General features: G+C 46.1%; 1 protein-coding gene and 1 pseudogene across 4 annotated transcripts; one reads left to right on the forward strand and one right to left on the reverse strand.

Annotated features, from left to right (window-relative positions):
- Positions 1 to 1,746: 1,746 nt before the first annotated feature.
- LOC308417132 (uncharacterized protein) lies at positions 1,747 to 9,316 on the forward strand (the record flags this gene model as incomplete). Of its 3 annotated transcripts, none has more annotated exons than XM_080912257.1 (2): positions 1,747 to 2,459; positions 8,953 to 9,316. In XM_080912257.1, the coding sequence occupies 2 exons, from the start codon at positions 1,747 to 1,749 to the stop codon at positions 9,314 to 9,316; spliced, it is 1,077 nt and encodes a 358-aa protein (XP_080768383.1). The 3 variants fall into 3 exon arrangements, with proteins under 3 accessions (XP_080768383.1, XP_080768384.1, XP_080768385.1); XM_080912258.1 differs by lacking the exon at positions 8,953 to 9,316 and having other exon boundaries at positions 1,747 to 1,897; positions 2,105 to 2,472; XM_080912259.1 differs by lacking the exon at positions 1,747 to 2,459 and having other exon boundaries at positions 8,654 to 8,961; positions 9,196 to 9,316.
- Positions 9,317 to 13,359: 4,043 nt separating this feature from the next.
- LOC308417607 (BTB/POZ domain-containing protein KCTD18-like) lies at positions 13,360 to 15,428 on the reverse strand (annotated as a pseudogene). The gene is made up of 2 exons: positions 14,429 to 15,428; positions 13,360 to 13,423 (listed from the first exon to the last, which is right to left on the reverse strand). The product of its transcript is annotated as a BTB/POZ domain-containing protein KCTD18-like (transcript).
- Between the last annotated feature and the right edge of the window lie 2,467 nt (positions 15,429 to 17,895).

Consider the following 17,895-nt stretch of genomic DNA (forward strand, 5'->3'; position numbering starts at 1 on the left):
AAATTATGCCATGTTCGGGGAAATGGGTGTTACTGGGGAACACTGTATTAAGAAAGGAAGCCTGCACACGTGCATATGTGTGATGATGTGACAGCAGAAGAGGGATCATTTGTGGAGAAGAGGGCACTATTTGGAAAGAAAAAGGAACCAGAGGGGTCGGGGTGAATGTGGTCAATAAGTGATGTACTTAAATGGATGCAAAGAATGTCATCTTGAAACCCCTCACTTCAGACAACAAATGTACACTAATTAAACAGCAACAGCAACAAATGGTTTGTTCAATTTTGCTTTGCTTCGTATTTTGAGACATGTTCTCAGCACATTGCTTGGCTGCCTGGAACTTGCTCTATAAACCAGGTTGACCTCAAACTTGAAGGAATCCATCTGCCATTACCTGCAACCACCAGCACTGGCGTTAAAGGTGTGCACCACCACATACTGCTTAAAAAGTGTGTGTGTGTGTGTGTGTGTGTGTGTGTGTGTGTGTAAGGAAATAATTAAGAACAGCATTGAGAATCCACAAAAAGACCATGTAAACCATAAAGTAAGTAAAAAATTACTAGAAAATCACTAGAAAAACACCACGACAAAAAGCAGCATGTGAGAGTTATTTTTAATTTAATTTAATTTTATTTTATAGCTTACAGTCTAACACAAAGGGAAGTCAGGGCAGGAAGAGGACCTGAATCAGGCACTGTGGAAGAAAGCTACCTACTGGCTTGCTTTCCATGGTTTGCCTGGCCTACTTTCCTATACAGTCCAGGACCTCCTTCCCAGTACTGAGCCCAGTAGGCTGGGCCCTCCCACAGCACATCAATCAAGAAAATTCCCCCAACTTACTTACATGTCAATCTGATGGAAGTGTTGTCTCAACAGAGGATAGCTCTTCCCAGATGACTCTAGTTTGTGTCAAGTTGATAATGAAACTGAGATAGCCTGTGGTGGGACGGGTGGGAAGGTGGAGGACTGCCCACAGTCAGAGGTCAGCTTCAGCCTTCCTGCCTGACTTGCACTCCTCACATTCCCTTCAACCAGGCGCCAGTCAAGTGTGAGAATGGCTTTGCCTCTGTGCTGAACTTAGACCGGAGACAGGGGAGGTTCTTGTCATTTGCAGATTGTAGTCTTAGAAGAACTGGTTCTCAGGAAGAGGTGTCCTACCCTCCCTTGATAGCCAGCCAGTCTTGATGCCACATTTGGCACTGAGGCATGAATATTAAGCCTTTCTGATTCCCAATCATGTGAACTCTCACCTCTCTGCCTGACAGAGTATGAAATATATACAGGGAACTTGTAGAGATAAAAATCACTGTCTGTGAGGTAAAAATATGATGGATGGATTTAATGGCCTATTAGACACTGCTGAAGGGAAATAGGCAGACTCCAAAGACAGCAATAAATATCATCCAGAAGGAAAACAGAATTAAATGCTAAAATGTATGACAAGATTAACAGCGCCTTCCATCCCTCTGTCCCCATCTTCTTTCTTCCTCCTTCCTCCTTCTTTTCTTCGTTTCTTCCCCATTCCTATTTTCCTTCCTTCTGTCCTTCCTTGAACTAACAGTAGCTCACTGGACTACAAAGATTAAAAATAAGTCTTGTCTACATGTAAACATGAGTGATCAGGTGCTGAGGACAAACACCTGGGCAGGTATATAAAGACCCCAGGCTCAGGAGGCTCCACATCTGCACACCTTCCTCTCCACCTTCTCCTCTCACCTACTCCATCCTCAACCACACACCAGAACCATGACCTGCTGTGGCTGTTCAGGAGGCTGTGGCTCCAGCTGTGGGGGCTGTGGCTCCAGCTGTGGGGGCTGTGGCTCCTGCTGTTGTAAGCCTGTGTGCTGCTGTAAGCCCGTGTGCTGCTGTGTACCCACCTGTTCCTGTTCCAGCTGTGGTGGATGCAAGGGAGGCTGTAGCTCCTGTGGGGGCTGTGGCTCCTGTGGAGGCTGCAAGGGAGGTTGTAGCTCCTGTGGGGGCTGTGGTTCCTGTGGAGGCTGCAAGGGAGGCTGTGGCTCCTGTGGGGGCTGTGGCTCCTGTGGAGGCTGCAAGGGAGGTTGTAGCTCCTGTGGGGGCTGTGGTTCTTGTGGAGGCTGCAAGGGAGGCTGTGGCTCCTGTGGGGGATGTGGCTCCTGTGGGGGCTGCAAGGGAGGCTGTGGCTCCTGTGGGGGCTGTGGCTCCTGTGGGGGGTGTAAATCCAGCTGTTGTAAGCCATGCTGCTGTCAGTCCAGTTGCTGTAAGCCTTGCTGCTCTTCAGGTTGTGGGTCTTCTTGTTGCCAATCCAGCTGCTGCAAGCCCTGCTGCTGTCAGTCCAGCTGCTGCAAGCCCTGCTGTTGTCAGTCCAGCTGCTGCAAGCCCTGCTGCTGTCAGTCCAGCTGCTGCAAGCCCTGCTGCTGCCAGTCCAGCTGCTGTAAGCCCTGCTGCTGTCAATCCAGCTGCTGTGCCCCTGTATGCTGCCAGTGCAAGATCTGAGGTTCTATCTACAAAACTCCTGAAAATCTGGTTCTCAAGAATTAACCAAAACTGTATCCTGACATTCTGAAAAGACTCTGTGTCCATTCTCTGAATTTTGCCATGGTGGGGTGCCAATATCAGCCCCCAACCTGCAAACGTGATGTTGTGGGGCACACCTGAGTTTTGCCCAAACTCCTAAGTCCCTTTTCTCTCCTACTTTCACCACTAGACCTTTCAAGGATTCCAAGATTCTATTTCACTTTCTGAGGATATTCTGAGGCTGGATGGCCTCGGAACAGAGGGTCTCACTGGCCCATGTCACCCCAACCCTCAACATCATCCCCTTCCCAGCTGCCTGCGCCCTACTTCCTTTGGAACTTAATCTCCAGGGCAAGATGGCACTGGAGACATGTAAGTTAAATCATGAGGGAAGGGATTCTCCCATGTCTCCCCTGTTTCTGTGGCTGTGACTCAGCCAGGAGCTTTCTGTTTGTTAAATGCTGTACCTGAATCCTTAAATAAATCCTTTGCACCCTCCTCAAGAGTTTGTACCATCGTGTCATGTTTTCAGTCTGTGTAATTAGGAAGCCATGTGATCTGCTTGTTACCCTCATACCTTGCTCCCCATGGCCTCCCTTTGCTCAGGTTCCACCTCAGACTTCTGTAGAGCTGGTGATTTAAATAACAAAATCAACACAAAGGTCTTACTGGAGATGTGTAGCCCAGTGTAGGCAACTGTGTAGCTTAAGTGAGGACCTGGGTTCCATCCCAGTATCATCAAAACAAAAGCAACAAAGCAAGCAAAACAAAGAAAGAAAGAAAAACAGGGAAAATACAGATGATCTCAGGATTGTGAAGGTCAGATGTCACAGGGCAGTAGCTGTGGCCTCTGTTCTCCTGTGTCCTCTGTTGATAACTTGCCAACTCTGTCTTCTCCGTGTGCTCTCTCATTTTCTGTGTGTCTGTGTCATGGCCCCATGTTACATTAAGGCCTTCATGGTCTGTTATGGCCTCATCATAACTTCTTACATTTGTGAAGACCCTTTCCCCAGATAAAGTAATTTCTGGGATGCTTCAAGGAAAGGTCATTGTCCATCTGAGGTGCCCCTTTAGGTTCAGGGAATCACACCTTCCTACCTCCCACAAGGAAGAGCATCTTTGATGTCCTTTTCAGCTTTATCTGTCAACAAACCCTACATTTTTTCCCAATAATCATTTGGCAACCCCCTTTCCCTCTACCTCCACCTCTCTGCAGGACCCCATGTCCGTCTCTTACCCATGATGCTTACTACTAAACTGAAGTCACAAAAACAAACAAACAAAAAAAACAACAATAACAAAAACAAAAAAAAAAAACCCCATCACATTGTGCTCTCACATGACATTCACAATGCATTGTATGGATTGTTCTCTCTGGGCTTTGCAAACATCAAATATTGGGATTCTGTAAACTCCAACCCACTATTGCCCCCCCCCGTCTGTCTCTATGATCCTCTTAACTCCCCCATGACCTGAATAAACTCTATTCTATACTATATGGTCATGTGGCTAGTCCCTCAGGGGGAAGGGATTCACAACATGGGTCCCCCAGAAGCATCTCCCTTGCCCCCATTCCTTGCAGGGGCCATATCCCCTTCCTACTTTCTTCATCTTTTAACTAACATTGGTGCTGTGACTCGGGACATTATCTTTTTCCTAACATTCTATAAAAACATCATTGGTGCCCTGTATGAAGAGATTAAATTTCCTCACGACACAACTGGATATCTCTCTTCTTTCATCAAGTACCTGCAAGTTGAGTCTCTGGCACAGTCTCTTGCTAGCCTGCAGCTATTACCTTTGCATAGGTCTTTATGATACTGGGTAAAGAACAAAATAGATATGAATAACTAAGAAAAACTACAGCTATGACTTGATGTCTCTTCTCTTAAAGCTTAGGATGGATGTGGTGTTTTGAATAGGAATGGTTCCCATAGGCTCATGTGTTTGCATTATTAGCCATAGGGAGTAGTACTATTAGGAGGTGTGGCCTTATTGGAGCAGGTATCACCTTGTTGGAGGTGTACTTGTTTGAAGTGTGTGACTGTGGGATGAGCTCTAAGATTTTCTATGTTTAAGATGCTCCCACTGTGGCACACAGTCTCTTCTGTGGATCATGATGTGGAACTCTCCGCTTCTCTATAACCATGTCTGCCTGGATACTGCCATGCTTCCTGGCAGAATGAGAATGGATTAAACCTCTGAAACCAGAAGCCAGCACCAATTAAGTTCAGAAGAGTTGCCTTGGTCACGGTGTCTCTTCAAAGCAATAAAACCCTAAGACAATGGCCTTTTGTGGTTGAACCTTCTTAAAATTAAAGATAAGTTATTCACATTATATAAGAAATAAAAACTTCTGAGAATCCAGACTTGTGCTCTACCAAAGGTCTGTATCTTCAAAATATCTGATGTCATTTTAGTATCCCTTTCATTATGGTACATATACACAGAGACACCACACACACACACACACACACACAAACACATCATGGAAAGAAAAACCCTAAAAGAAAGATATGGTTCATCATGATTTGGAAGGGAGAAGGGGTCACCTAAATCCATAAATATGTCACCCACTCCATAAATATTTATAAAACCTTTGAAATCCATAGTCCAGAATCCACTAGGCTGACTACTGCCTTGGGGAAAACCACTATAACCTTTATCCGAAATATGTGTATCACTTAGCTTTGCTAACTAAACTTCTGTTCAAATTACCTATGTGGCTTGGCTGAATTCTTTGTTTTTTAATTGAAAATATTTTTATTTTTGCTTTTGAAACAGGGTTTCTCTGTGTAGCCTTAGCTGTCCTGGATCTTGCTTTGTAGATGATGCTGCCCTCAAACATCTGCCTACCTCAGCCTCCCAAGTGCTGGAATTAAAGCCACTACCACCTGGCTTAGTTGAAAAATTGATTATACTATATTTAGATAATGTTCTTTCTCACCTGTTCTCAGATTCTTCTCACTTCCTTACTCACCCCACTTTATGTTCACTTTATGTTGTCTTTCAAAAACAAAATAGAAGCCCAACACACACACACACACACACACACACACACACACACACACACACACACACTCCCTACAAAAAACTACAAAAACAAAAATTAAAAACAAGCAAAATATCCATAAGGTGAAAACTGCTAAAACAAAACAAAAAGTCCACACAAAATACCACTAAGTTCCTTTGTGTTGGCTAGCTACTACTGAAGCTTATAAGTACATGTGGGGCCTGCCCTAAAGTGCACTGAATGTACCAGTGAGACTATTGGGCAAACACTTATTTTCCATTTACAAGTAGATATCTATTTCTAGTAGCTTCTTGGTTAGGGATAAGGCCCCTGGCACGTTCTCCCTCTCATTGCTGAGACCCAGTCAGCTTGAACCTATGCATGTCTTGTGCATGCTCTGGCTGAATCCTTTACTTCAAGAAGACAAGAACAGAGAGACACCTGTAACATCTGGTACAATATCTGGGATTAACTTCCTTCAAAGGCAGGACAAACTCTTTGACTTTTGTGAGACCAAAGGAGGAAAAATGTGTAAAGGAGCCTTTTGAAAAACCCAAGTGCCATTAAAGATTGTCTACACTTTGCCTAAATAATACAAAAAGTTAAAACTAAAGGCTAATGAAACTGCCCTCCTAGGTGTTTAACAGACAAAGATTGGAGACCTACACCTTTGGAGGGAGAGAGAGAGAGAGAGAGAGAGAGAGAGAGAGAGAGAGAGAGAGAGAGAGAGAGAGAGAGAGCAGCCATAAGGTCATAAGGTCACTCAAAGGTTTTTGAAGTGAAGGGCAAAGATCAAGAAGAACCTTACCAAGAACTGACTTTGTCAAGAGTCTAAAACCAAAACAGAACATTCCACTCTATGCTTCACCAGGTTGAGCTAGAAATTGGCTGATGCTGGCTGAAATGGGAAAAGTCAGGGAAGTGTCCTCAGAATAAAGTGACTCCAGGGCTCTATGAGACCACACAATCTTTCCTCTCCACCCTGGGCCAACTTTCTAAGGAAAAACATGTACTCTGAATTGTCATTGAGTTCAGGGGGTAGAATCTGAGAAAACTGACCAGATAAGGAAGCTTAATGAAACCTTTATTTCTGAGCACTCCGGGAGGCAGCTAGTTCAGGATCTGAACCAGGTCCCTGATCAGACTGTTCATTTTTAAAAGATGGGAACACAAAGTAAGTGGAGAGCTGGGGAGAGTTGCAGTGTTTTCCAGTTGTATTCTGACATGATGGGTTAAGCAAGGAAGTACCCATGGAGACTGGGCCAATCTAGGGCACCTGGCTTCAAGGTCCTTGTACTGGCTGATTTTGTGTCAACTTGACACAAGCTGGAGTTATCACAGAGAAAGGAGGCCTCAGTTGAGGAAATGCCTCCATGAGATCCAGCTGTAAGACATTTTCTCAACTAATGATCAAAGGGGGAGGGCCCAGCCCATGGTGGGTGGTGGCATCCCTGGGCTGGTAGACCTGGGTTCTATAGGAAAGCAGGCTGAGCAAGCCAGGGGAAGCAAGCCAGTAAGCAGCATCTCTCCATGGCCTCTGCATCAGCTCCTGCTTCCTGACCTACTTGGGTTCCAGTCCTGACTTCCTTTGGTGATGAACAGTGATATGAAAGTGTAAGCTGAATAAACCTTTTCCTAGGCCAGGGGACATGAATTTGTTTGACCCTGCCAGCAAGATGGAGAAGTTATCCTTGAGATATCTGGAATCAGGCAACTGTGTCCTTATAAGTTGTCCCTGAGATGTCTGGACATCTCACACTGTTATTACAACAGAAGCAGTTCAGCTATAAAAAAGTTCCCAGCTCCCCTAGGGCCTGGGACCTTGAGTTTAGTTTCATCCTGTGATTAAATGAAGTCCGAAAATAAAATAGTAGTCCTTAAAATAGGTTTTCTTTGCTTATTTCTAACACCACTGCCTTACCAGAATTGTTATCAGAGTTGTTAGGGCACAAGCCTGGGTCCCAGTCTTCCTAACCACCTTTGCCCAGTCCCTCTCCCAGTGAGCCAATTAACACAAGTCACAGTGAAAAGCAGAGAAAGGAAAAATATTCATTCAGTGCAGACACACTGGGAAGAGGAATGAAGAGGTGCAGTGACTCCCAAGTCTGTCTTCAGGGTCTGGACATGAGGCTCAGGCTTTGACAGCTGGCAGGAGGAGCAGAGCTGAGAGTCCTGGTCAGGGTGTGGTCCTGCCTGTCACTGACCCATCAGTGTCTCAGCTCCAGTCTCTCCTGCAAGGTGGTTCTGACAGGTTCTCAGACCTGTGTGAGGCTCTGGGAGACAAGCTCCCTCTGTCTCCAGAATTCAGCCTTTTTCTCTCCCCAGCTTGAGATTCCTGGAAAACTTTCAATTCCTTGAAGATCTTAATAATCTGATAGTGGAAGGTAGGAGTACACATATCCCTCAGAACATCTCTCTTCCTGCTAAGCTACAAAGGCTGTCCTGGAACATGATGAGAAAAGCAGGGATCCCGTCCCCCTGCAGCAGAAACCCCTGTCATCATTGCTTTGTCCACTGGGAAGAAGTCACACCAAGGGAAGTGGCAAATGGTGACCTGGCTCTGGTTTGAGGACATCAGAGAGCAGCCAGAAGCTTGGCAGGAAAAGGGATCGTCTGAGCATGTCTCAGACACACAGGAACAGATAAAGTCTCTGAGGGTAGGGACTGAGGAGTGAGAGGTTTAAGAAGGCAGAAGGCAGAAATTATCTCACAGAACTTTCATATCTGCATAGGTGACTCTGGTAGCTCCATTCTGTAGAAGAGGAGCCCACTGCTCAGAAGGACAATAAAATTTGCTCAAAGACAAAACAGTGTAAGGAACCTGGGTCCCAATCAGGCCTTGCTCACTGACATGAGCCAGGCAAGAAAGACTTTTCCTTCAATACAAATTCCATAGGAAATTACATCAGAAAACAAAACAAAACAAAACAAAACAAAAAACATTCCAAGCATGGAGAGTCAAAAAACCAAAGGGAAAATTACCAAACAAGTAAACAGGGAAGACAACAGTATGGAGGAAACCACGTGTAACTTCACACCTGACCTGGGCAGGGATATAAAGGCCCAGGCTCAGGAGGCTCACATCTGCACACCTTCCTCTCCACCTTCTCCTCTCACCTACTCCATCCTCAACCACACACCAGAACCATGACCTGCTGTGGCTGTTCAGGAGGCTGTGGCTCCAGCTGTGGGGGCTGTGGCTCCAGCTGTGGGGGCTGTGGCTCCAGCTGTGGGGGCTGTGGCTCCTGCTGTGGGGGCTGTGGCTCCTGCTGCTGCAAACCTGTATGCTGCTGTAAGCCCGTGTGCTGCTGTGTGCCCACCTGTTCCTGTTCCAGCTGTGGTGGATGCAAGGGAGGCTGTGGCTCCTGTGGGGGCTGCAAGGGTGGCTGTGGCTCTTGTGGGGGCTGCAAAGGAGGCTGTAGTTCCTGTGGGGGCTGCAAGGGTAGCTGCTGTCAGTCCAGCTGCTGCAAACCCTGCTGCTCTTCAGGTTGTGGGTCATCTTGCTGTCAATCCAGCTGCTGTAAGCCCTGTTGCTGTCAGTCCAGCTGTTGCAAGCCTTGCTGCTCTTCAGGTTGTGGGTCTTCCTGTTGCCAATCCAGCTGTTGCAAGCCCTGTTGCTGTCAGTCCAGCTGTTGCAAACCTTGCTGTTGTCAGTCCAGCTGTTGCAAGCCTTGCTGCTGTCAGTCTAGCTGTTGCAAGCCTTGTTGCTCTTCAGGTTGTGGATCTTCCTGTTGCCAATCCAGCTGTTGTAAGCCCTGCTGCTGTCAGTCCAGCTGCTGTGGCCCTGTATGCTGTCAGTGTAAGATCTAAGGTTTACTGGTCACAGTACTCCACTAATCCTGCAGACCAGTAAGTTTTCTCCAGACAGGAACAGGAGCAGCCCCCTGAGCTCTAAGGTTCAGCCCTGGGTCTTCACTTTTTGGTCTTGAAGCTACATCTCCAGACTGAGTGATGTGTCCTGGGGTGGAGAGGAACTCCTCTTGCTGGAAGCTCACTCCTCATTCCACACTCAGTGCATCTGATCTTCATCTACTTTCTTCTCTCCAGTCTCCAAGACTCTGACCTCCTTGGTACTGGGCCTCACTTGGAGGCTACATCAAGTCCACAGGTAGGTGGCAGACTGTGAAGACAACCTGGGGTCCCAGGGAACTATGACCTCCTTTCCACTAAGCATTGGCCTGGCCAGGCCCATTTCTATGTGACCTCCTCTGGGTTTCTGATCTTTCTGATTTCTCTGTCTGGGTGTGCACACTGTGCTTTTGATTCAAACATCCTTCAATAAACATTCTCTGCCCACTGTATTTCTCCTGTGGTTCTTTGTTCTCATAATGGATTAGTAAATTCTTTCATGTTCTCCCTACCCTGTGAGGTTTCTTGTGCTATTTCACAATGTTCTTCTGCCTTCTTCCCCTTCTTCAACTCCCACCAGGGCCAAACCCATCACACACCCAATATGAAGTTGAGTAGGCTAGAAAAGTTGGGACATACAGCAGCTACTTCAGAGTTGAGCGCCTTTGTAGAATCTGGATACAAACATGGCACAGTGGGTGAGGAGTTTTTTTGTTTGTTTAGTTTTTAGTCACCAAGTCAAAAACAATTGAAAGGCAGCCATGTGACTAAGAACTGGACGATTCTTGGGGTACAGATGCTTCCTTCATGGGTGTAGCCAGAGCTTCTGCACAGAGCTGTGTGGCCTGAGGCTTTCCTCGGAGTATCCGAACCTGCTTTGCTTGACAAAGATCCATTTAGGCTTACTGGAGGGGGGTAAGGTATGTTAAAGCCCTTTATCTATGTCTTGTGATCTCTTATTGCTACCATGAGTTAAGATGAAAGGAACTAAAAAAAAAAAAACAATTTCTTTCTTCTGTAGCGTAGGCTATCTCTCATCGGTAGCAGCTCATGTGGCCCAAGAGTGAGTCATGGATCAGTGGCACAGGACACATTCCATCGCTAGGAGGATGTCTGATAGATACTGAGGATTAGAACCAGAGCTTTATAGAACACATGTCATCCAGATGATAAAGCTAATGTTCCATACTCCTAATTTCTCACCCTCTCCTAGTTTCTCCTTTTTCTAGAGTTCAGGGCCTCACACACACTAAGCACGTGCTCTACCAACTCAGCTACCTCCAAGCACCAGACTTGTATATTTCAGACTACAAGAACTAAGGTCCCTAGACTGTTATAAGAAATTATAGAAACTGAATGGGTTCAAATAGGAGAAATGTGTTTTCTCAGGAAGTGTCTAGAGCTTAAATCCAAGGTCTCAGCCAGGAGCTGAGAGCCCCCATTTCTAGATGGAAGGAGAACAGGTGTTTCATCTGGTGGATGTTAGCATTCTTAGTGTCTTAGTTACTATTCTATTGCTGTGGTAAGACATCGTGGTCAAGGCAACACACTGAAGAAAGGTTTATGGGGGCTTTAATCAGGTTAGACTCCATGACCGTCACGGCAGGGAGTATAGCTGTAGGCAGCAGTTGAGAGCTTACATCCAGAGACAACTACCATGAGGAAGAGAGGGTGCTAACTGGGAATGTTGAGAGCTTTTTTTTTTTCTTTTTTCTTTTTTTTTTATTCCACATCTAGGACTTTATTCAGATTGTAGTCTTATTACACATGGTCCAAGAACATTCAAATAAGAACTAAAATCAGAAGCTAAAGATTGGTCTTCAAACATCACAGCCAATAATGTCACATTTGCCTATGGTTTCTATAAAACCACATCCACATCTCAGTGGCCACCAAACCATTCAGCACAGCTTCCTTAACTGTAAGGTGTCTGAAGCTACCAGTTTTAGCACTTGGAATTTTTTTTTTTTTTTTTTTCATGCTCTGAGTACCTGTAGGGATTTCACCAGGGGTTGGGGGAACCAGCTCAACCTTGGCAAAGTGCCAAAATGTGGCCAATCGAGGCTTCGAGTAACCTCAGAGTCTACCTCCAGTGGCTCACCTCCTCCAACAAGGCCACACCTCCTAATCCTTCCCAAACCAACTGCAGATTGAGTATTCAAATGAGCCTATTGAAGCCATTCTCATTCAGATCACTGCACATAGTTTGCAGGTTGCAGCCTTCTAACCTGTTTTCCTCCCTCCCTGGTCATATTTCCTTTGGGGCCTTTCTCTCTATTTTATAAGGATATGATGAGATTTAAGGCTGACCCAGATATTCTAGGTAAGCTCATTTCTCTTTGGGTTTGGTTGGTCTTTGTTTTGAGTTTAAATTTAATTTTTAATTATGTGCATAGCTGTTTTGCCTGTATGCAAGTCTGTGTACCATGTGCATGTAGTACCTGCAGAAGTCAGAAGAGGGTGGTGGATACCCTGAAACTGGAGTTGTGGGTGGTTATAAGCAGCCGTGTAGTGCAGGGAATTGAAAATGGGTCCTCTGCAAGAGAAGCAAGTACTCTAAACCACTAAGCCATTTCTCCAGCTCCTGGTTTCTTGTCTTCCTAAGACACAGTTGCAGGCTAGCTTTGAACTCAAGAAATCTTCCGTCTCCATCTTTGAAGTCCCAGGACTCTAAGCATAAGACACCATCCCTGTTGAGGCTCATTTCTAAATTACTTGTTGTCATTTACAGATTTATTTATTTTTATTTATGTGAGTGCACTGTCACTGTCTTCAGACGCACCAGAAGAGGGCATCAGATCCCATTACTGATCATTGTGAGTCACCATGTGGTTGCTGGGAATCGAACTTGGGACCTCTGGAAGAGCAGTCAGTGCTCTTAGCTGCTGAGACATCTCTCCAGCCCCATTTCTAAATTCTTAATCTGGATGTGTCTGCAGATTCTCTGTCAAAACAAGCTAAGGTCACCTTGTGCTCTGTCTGTGATGTTCACAGACTCCGGGGATTTGACATAGGCATGCTTTTTGGAGAGCCGCCATTCATTATCCTCTCCCTCCCCTGCAGAGAGTCACACATGCTCCGTGATCACATCCACCCACCCCACCTACTTTTCAGGCACACTCAAGCATTGCACTGCCCCTTGAAGCATACTTCTATGGGCGTATTAGCCATTTCTCTCATTGATGCCACAAATACCCAAAGGAAGCAATGTGAAAAGGAAGGGGGGCTGAGACCTGTTTTTGGGGGGTGCTGTTCATCATGCTGTACAACGGATGAAAGCAGGAATGTTTGCAGTTAGAAAGAAGAAAGAGACGAACTTTCCGTTGGCCATCTTCTTTTTCTTCAGCTCAGAACCCAAACCCATACATACTGGCATCCACGTTCAGAATGGGTCTTCCCACCTCAGCTAAACCTTTCTGGATTTTCCTTCACACACACCTAAGTGTGTCGTTTCGATGATATTTTGGTGTGGAGATGTTTTTTATTTATTTAAAACATCATAAGTACACCTGCCTCAGTTTTTTAAAGAAAGTGCCATGCCCAGCATCATAGTGAGGAGCACCCTGCTCTGTGAACCTACTTCTACAAACCCCAAGGCACAGGGCTCATGGGAAATTGAAATGTACCACCCAATTACCAAACATAATACATAAGAGGAAAGCATGCACAATTCAATGGCCATAAAAAAGATAGATTCATCAAAATATTTTGTTTAAAAATACTAAATTCAAGTTACATGGAAATTGCATGTGCATAAAGCATTGTGTGTAATCAGAAGGACTCGTTAGTGGTTGCTTCTAAAACAAACTTGAGTCAAGATGTTAAACTTGTTTAACTTCTCTTTTCAAAGTACGTCACAACCGCACCAAAGTAAACTACCGTATTTTAGCCATTCCAAAAGCCGTTCTACAGATCGGACCACATGCACTCCCCTTGTGGTCTACACAGACACAGCTGCTAATGGAATGAAGCAATGGGCCAACCTAGAAAAAAAGCTGACCTCATCAGGTGAGAGTCGGATCTTTAATCACATTCTCTTCCTTTTCCCACCATGTCTTTTCACATTGTCTTTGGAGAACAGGCAACTGTGAGCAGCTTATTCACACTCCCTCCTGAGACCTCTCCTAACCACTACACTACACTACCTTTACAGGTCCCCAGTCCTGACCCCTCCCCCTGCAGGACTAACATTACTAAGAGACTCTAATACTGCTGCGAGAAAGGGAGACGTCTTACTTACTGCTTGGTTGCCTTGATATCAATTCACCATTTAAATAAGGCTTACAGTTAAAAACTAGAAATCAAACCCCACACAGACAGCCTTAGGAAAATTACCCTAACCATGAAGTCTCCCTCTACTCCCATGCAGGCATTTGCTTTTCCTGCAGGAATCCTAAGCATCATGCGGGCCTCCCCTTTCAAGAACACTATTGGAGCCAGCTTGCTGGAAGCTCTGGGGCAAACAGGCCCTTTCAAGCCCATTACCCATCAGGCTGGTCTCTCCAGTTCTCAGTATGCACACCCAAAGTGCTAATAAAAAGCTTCTGGAGAGGGCTACTGGGGAAGGGGCAGCCTGGCTCCCTGCTGAGGGGTGGGCAGGGAAAGCCCCACACACAGCGAATTGCTTTGTGAGGTAAAGACTTACTGTCAAGGATGCCTGCAGCTAACCATCAGACTGAACAAGAGGACCCCAATGAAGGAGCTAGAGAAAGGACTGAAGGAGCTGAAAGGGTTTGCAACTCCATGGGAAGAACAAAATTATCAACTAACCAAACCCACCACAGCTTCCAGGGACTAAAACACCAACCAATGAGTTCACATGGAGAGACCCATGGCTCCAGGTGCATATGCAGCAGAGGATAGCATTCTCTGGCATCAATGGGAGGAGAGGCCTTTGGTCCAGTGAAGGCTTGTTTTCCCAGTGTAGGGGAATGCCAAGGTGCTGAGGTAGGAGAGAGAGGTTGGGAGATGGAACACCTTCATGGAGGCAATGGGAGGGAGATGGGATTGGGAGAAGGGGATGACATCTGAAATGTAAATGCAGAGAATATCCAATTAAAAAAATAAAAAGACTTCCTGTCAGAGAGGAGCACCTTGGCAGGAGGTGGCTGGGTGGTTTTGTTTTCAGCATTCTGGACATCAAGGGAAAGAGGAGCATGCTCAGATACCCCTGTGGCCACAGAGCACACCTCTGCCTTCCCACAGCTGCCTCTGTGACAGCAGTTTGCCATAGCCTCAGAGGAGATCGGGGCAGCGTTGGCAGGTGCCGCCCTCACTGAAGCAGAGTTCTTGACTTTAGTTTGGGTACCTGTGGAAGGGTCCCAAAAAATCTGACTGGCTTAGGACCAGTCTCACAGTTCACACCTTCATCTTCTTCACCAAGAGCTATCAGCCTCCTCTTTTAAATTGGGGCCATATGATGCAGGCTTCCATGTAAATGCCGCTCTTCCAAAATCTAACGTTCTATCAGCTCTCGAGGTGCATGCCAGTAGCTTATACTTTTACCTTTCCAGGCATCAAAGGCATCCACGTTTCCTTCAGCTCGGCTACCGAGTCGTAACTCCAAATATTCGGAACAATATTCCCTGTCTGTCCTCTGGAAACGCTTTCACTATGAATTCTTTCTCCCAGCTGCTCATCAATGGCATCTGCCCCATAGGTCTCTGTCACACAGTCACTGACGATTCTACTCTCACAGATTGCACCAGATGTGTTAAAACAGCGGAGAACCCAAACTGTTGGCAAACTAAGCCGTAGGAGTCACAGAATTCTGCTGAAGCCCTGGAGAATATGCGTCCATCTCATTGGCCAAGTAGTCAGACAAGCTATTTAGGTAAGGGATGGCTCTTCCTGCAGGGAGGCTCGAGTCTGCTCATGAGCAGGGGAGGTTATGAACCTCCCCATGGAGGTAGTCCCAATGTATTTAAATGGATGTTTATCATGGCCAATAAATAATACATGCCCAGGACTCATCTGTTTTTAGGGGAAAATGACCACTAAACATAAATGCCAGCATAGAGGCTTCAAAGCAACACAGAGACTCTTGCTGGGCTGTGTAAAAGCAGCTGCCCATGGTCAGCTGGTGAGTATCTAGAATTTCCTCTGCTTTGTGGCCTGACAACATTCTGTCTGACACCAAAAGTTTGCCTTAAGGGGTCAGAAACTTTGAAACAATCACAGTTCCAGACCTTACCGGCTACCATCTGAGAAGCACAGCAAAGGCCAGCCCCTGTATTGGCACTCCTTAGATGTGTCCACTGAGGCCTCGGTTTGGTAAGGTAGAGTTTCTGCATGGCCATCTGCAACAAACCATCCAACCGTCAAGGATGTCTGCTGTGTCAGACACAGCAGGGTCTGATTCAGAAAGCCTGAGACGTGGGACAGGAGTAGGATCTTCACTTTGAGAAACATAGCTCAGGAGAGCCCTTTCTGCTTCCGCAGAACAAAACCCTGAATAGTGGGGATCACCAGGTTCTGCCAGGGTCTCCCTGGGCCAGGGGATTCTAATTGGGTCCACATAGAAGCCTGGTGCCTGAGGTCCCTGAGTCATCAGAGAGGTCAGCCTCCCTCAGAATGACCCCCAGGCTGTGGAGCCTGGCAGCCAGCCAGCACCTTGTGGGCATAGCAGTGACTGCTTACCTGACCTGTAGCCACTAGGCCCTCTCTTAGGTGATTTTTAATCCCATTAAATTGACAAGCAAGCTTGACCATCACACCCACCCACCCCCAACATCTGAGACCAGCAGTCGTGAGTACAGATCTATACAGAGCACCATCAGCTCCGGAACCCTCATTGTCACTACCTAAACCACCCAGAACAGATTCTGGCAAGACTCTGGGAAGGATCTACCTTGGACCATGATGTCAGAGCTCTATGGCATAGGGGACAGAAGATGACATTTACAGGTACTCTCATTCTCAAAAAGGAGACGACAGAAGAAATCAAAGAAAAACCTATCCCCCAGCAGGTCTGAGATCCTGCTAGACAAATTTAATTAGGGACTGAGATTTTAGGTAAGAACTCTACAGCGCGGTACCCTGTCTTGCAGACCACAAAGGGTCCCATTGGATTCCAGGCCACCATCAAGCCCCCTTCTTCTCTCTGGAACGGCAGCACCCTAGCAGCTCAGGCGTCTTACCAGCTCTATGCATTGCAAGTGCTGTCAGACAGTTCAGCAGTTGATCAGGCTGTCTCTGCAGGACATGCTTCTTTAACAAGGGGTCATCATGCAGCTTAGGGATTCCTTCACTGAGGTCTTCACTCAATGGTCTCCTTCACTTCTTGCAAGCAGAAAGAGAAAACAAGTCACATCTCTAATACTTGGCTTGGAAATATCCTCAGCTAAATATCTACATCAACCACTTACAAGATCTGCCTTTTGACCTTGGCACCAGGTCCACCTGCATATAACACGATTGCCTGCCCTCTGGTTTCTAATAACTGCCACTTCTTTCTCAGACCTCTTTGGCAGAGTCTCACATGTCCACCAACAATCTATTCAGGGCTTTTTGGTCTTTGTGATGTATCTCAGTGTCTTTCCATGCCTGACTATCTACATGAAGGCTCCATCGTGTGGTAAAGTACTGCCTTTGCTGTCTTGCATGTTCGTGTGTTCCAATACCACCCCAGCAGCCTTCTGTTCCCAGATACCAAAGTCCCATTTGTTTTCCATGATCCTTTAACAAGTGATCCCAACATAGTACTTTGTATCATTTGACATTTCCTCCTAAATTCTGGTGACAGAAGTCTGAAGCTGAGGGTTAGCAGGGTCCCTTCTGCTGGAGAGCACAGGGTCATTCCATGTGATTGACATTTCCTGACTTGTGATCAAATAACTACAATTGGCCTCCTCAGTCACACAATATGTTTCCCCACACGTCTGTCTGTTGATCCATTGATCTGTTGACCATCTGTCTGTCTGTGCTCTCTATAAAAGTTCTTATTGTGGCATGTGGAGATCACAGAGATAAACTAGGGACCTCTCTGCACCTAAAGATCGTTGATTTTTGTCTGCAAAGACCCTTTCTCACAGTAATGTGTCCATGCATCCTTTTGGTAGATAAGATGACATCCACAAATTTCACATATTGGGAAATGGAAACGCCATAATGATGAACCAGAGCAGACAGAACTCACTATACCTCAGCAGAGGTGCTCTCTGCCCTCTGGGTATATCAGCACCATATCCCAGGGGTCCTTTTCTTGTGTGGTTCCAGTAGACTGTGCCATGAAGCAGGTTCTCTAAAGAACACAAGGAGATTGTGTGCAGAAGAGAAAGAAACTGGCATTCTGCAGCTCACATACGTGGTTGCTAACTCAAATGGTTGCTTAAACAAATGGCCACCAATCTGCTTGCCTATTCCTGTGGTTCACACCTGTGGCCACTGACCTGACATATGGTCATAAGCCTGCTCATGTCCCGTAGCTCACACATGTATTCATCATGCTCACACAGGGTTGCTGACCTACCCACTCCCTCAGCTGGTCATTTTGTACCCATACTCACAGGCCTATCAACTCAGCTCTGCTGCTGTGAATC

Source organism: Micromys minutus (assembly GCF_963924665.1).
Source record: "Micromys minutus genome assembly, chromosome: 2".
In the NCBI taxonomy this organism is placed as follows: Eukaryota; Metazoa; Chordata; class Mammalia; order Rodentia; family Muridae; genus Micromys; species Micromys minutus.